Source organism: Peromyscus leucopus, chromosome 4 (genome assembly GCF_004664715.2).
Source record: "Peromyscus leucopus breed LL Stock chromosome 4, UCI_PerLeu_2.1, whole genome shotgun sequence".
Classification (NCBI taxonomy): Eukaryota; Metazoa; Chordata; class Mammalia; order Rodentia; family Cricetidae; genus Peromyscus; species Peromyscus leucopus.
The window spans coordinates 100,423,120-100,426,235 of NC_051066.1; the positions used below are offsets into that span (position 1 = coordinate 100,423,120).

Genomic DNA, 3,116 nt, shown 5'->3' on the forward strand with positions numbered 1-3,116 from the left:
ATAATTTTATACGTATTTTCTGGTATAGCAGTAGGGATAGGCAATCCAGGCTGCAAAGCTCCCATAGGTTGTATGGTTTCATTAATCTTTCTCAAATCCTGTAATAATCTCCATTTCCCTGACTTCTTTTTGATGAGGAAAATAGGAGAATTCCAGGGAGAATTGGAAGGTTCAATGTGACCACTATCCAGCTGCTCCTGTACTAACTGCTGGACAGCCTGTATTTTTTCTTCAGTTAGGGGCCATTGATCTATCCACACAGGCTGATCGGATTTCCAGGTTATAGGATCTGCATGGAGTACAGGCTGCTCAATGACCCTTCCTAAAAATGCTCCATAACGTTATTAGTTTTTTCTTTAGGAGATAAAGATGACATTTCCATTAACTTTTGGTCAGGAACTTTTTGTTCATAGCTAGTTGTATCGGGACTATATAAGTATACTCCCATACGGCTCATAACATCTCGACCCCACAAATTTACCGGCAAGTGAGGGACAATGTATGGCCGAAAAGTCCCTTCATGACCCTCCTCATCTCTCCAGGAGAGCTCATCGCTGCTCTGCTCGGGACACTGAGTTTGACCAATCCCTTGCAGCTGTGTAATAGTCTCCATTTTGGGCCACATAGCAGGCCATTGACTAGCAGATATAACAGATAAATCTGCGCCTGTATCTAAAAGACCCGAGAAATTTCTCCCATTTATGACTAGTGTAAGTTCTGGACGTTGTGGTCCTATGGCTTGTAGCCAATAGGCATCTGACGAACCAAATCCAGCCTCTCCTCTCTTATCTCTTTTAATTGGATTTTTTGTTTGTATTTGAGGAAGTAAGATTAACTGTGCAAGTCTCTGACCGATCTTTATTACTGAAATTCTTGTGGGTGAATGAGTCATCACCTTTATTTCTCCCATATAGTCAGCATCAATCACTCCAGGGGCAACTAGAATTCCTTGCATGGTAGTACTACTTCTGCCCAACAATAACCCCACAGAGCCCTGTGGCAAAGGTCCATAAACACCTGTAGGGAGGGCTTGCATTCCCATTTCAGGGGTCAAAACTGTATAGATGGAAGAACTGAGGTCTAATCCAGCACTACCTGGTGTTGCTCTACAGAGGTCTTGAATATATTTCTTTGCCGGAGTATTGACTGAATTACCCCAAAGGTCTATTTTGTCGGGGCCTGGGGGGGCCCCTCCGTCCGTTTCCCTGAAATGGACTCTTCTGGGTATTTGTCCTTGACGTGCATTCGCTAGCCTGGTGTTTCCCTCTCCTACATCTTGGCATAACCCAGGCTCTCTATTTGGTCCGAAGCCCCTTCTCTTGCTAGGGCAACTTCTAATATAATGCCCCATCTGTCCACACCCAAAACAACTTCCAGGAGGTCCAATATCTTTCCCTTGTCTGGAATTAGGGTGTCTTTGCTGGTATAGAACATCCCTAACCGTTTTTCCTTGTAATGCTGCAGCCATGACTATCCCTTGAGTGTATGATGGTCCTATATCAGAACAAAGTCGGATATAGTCAGAAATGTTTCCCTTTTTTCTAAAAGGGCGTATCGCGGCCTGACACGCTGCATTGGCGTTTTCATATGCAAGTTGTTTTACAAGTAAAAGTCCAGCTTCGGAATCACTAATTAATCTGCTAGCCGTTTGCATTAATCTGGAAACAAAATCTTGAAATAACTCATCAGGCCCTTGCCTTATCTTGGACAAATCCTCAGTTTGTCTTCCTGATGATGGAAGCATATTCCAAGCCCTTTTGGCAGCGGCCTGAACCTGAGCATACACCGCTATATCAAAGTTTAACTGTTGACCTGTTTCTCGATAAGGGCCTTCCCCAGCGAGCATATCAAAGGTGATAGGAATCTGTTGTGCCCGATTTATTTCAGCTGTGGCCTGACACTGTTCCACAAACTCACTTTTCCACAGCAGATAGTCACCTCCAGATAGACATGCTCGGGCCATTTGTTTCCAATCACCCGGGGGCAAAACTTCTAAAGCCAGGCTTTCTAGCAATGCTGTTGTAAAAGGAGCAGTTGGGCCATATTGACTACATGCTGTTTTTAACTCCTTAAGCTGTTTGAAAGGAATGGGAACATGCACTCTTATGATATTACCCTGACGGTCTGGCTCTTCCAGGACCGGAAACATTTGAAAGCCTTGAATTTCTTCCCCTTTACTAGCAGCTTCCCGGAGGCTAGCTTGAAGAGGAGATGTAGCTTTGACAGAGAGGGTTCGCATTGCCTCAGAGGATCTCTGTGCTATGGCAATTACAGGTGGCTTTTCCCTTCTAAAAGACGCCTCCCCAGGTGAGTCTAGTTCCACCCCTACAGAGGGAAGAGGAGAGACTTGGAGAGTTTCTATTTTTTGAGTAAGAGAAGTCACTAGGCTTTTCAAGTTTTTCAGTTCCTCCCTTGTCTTATTCCAAGATTTTTGTTCCTTAAACTTATCGTCATGGCCAAGAGAAACTGGACCCTGTTTAAGCGGTGCTGTACAAGGGTTTTCAGGTTCTGCTGGCGGAGCAGAGGGTTTTGTCTCTACCTCCTCTGCCTTAGGGAAGGACCCCTCCTGCTTTTCAGGGTTAGGATCTAAATTATCCCGGATTAATGCCCACAGCCCAAGGGCTTCCACGGGAACATTTTCTGGCCCCTGTTTTTCATAGTATTTTTGTATTTCAACCCCAACTCTCCCCCAGGAATCCTCACTTAGCTTCCCATACTCAGTAAACCAGGGACACAATTCCTCTACAAACTGTAAGAACCTCTGTACTTGTTGTAGTTCCACCTTAACGCCTTTGTTTTTTAGTCTCTCTGCAAGTGACTCTTCAAAGGTCTGCTTACTATTTTCCTGCCCCATATTGATCAAGAGGTCTTTATTTTTTCTTAAAGCTACTCGCAGGTAATTCTCACACTAATATCCCCAGGTGATTCTAATTTTTGTCCTTCTGAGAAAGTTAAAGGCTTTAGCTTTTAAATTTAAGGGAGCTTTTGAGAAACATTAAGGTTTTTTAGAGAGATTTTTCCCCCAAAATTTTCCAAGAAGAGCTTTTAGTTTAAGAGAAAGATTTTTCCCCCCAGGAGAAAGACCAACTTTTCCCAAAACTTCCCAACTTTAAACT

General features: G+C 43.8%; 1 protein-coding gene across 1 annotated transcript; it reads right to left on the reverse strand.

Annotated features, from left to right (window-relative positions):
• Window positions 1-1,151: 1,151 nt before the first annotated feature.
• On the reverse strand, window positions 1,152-2,854 carry LOC114699569 (endogenous retrovirus group K member 10 Gag polyprotein-like). Its single transcript, XM_028878660.1, is given in 2 exon segments — window positions 1,152-1,279; window positions 1,282-2,854. Coding segments are annotated over 2 exon segments (1,701 nt in total).
• Window positions 2,855-3,116: the final 262 nt, after the last annotated feature.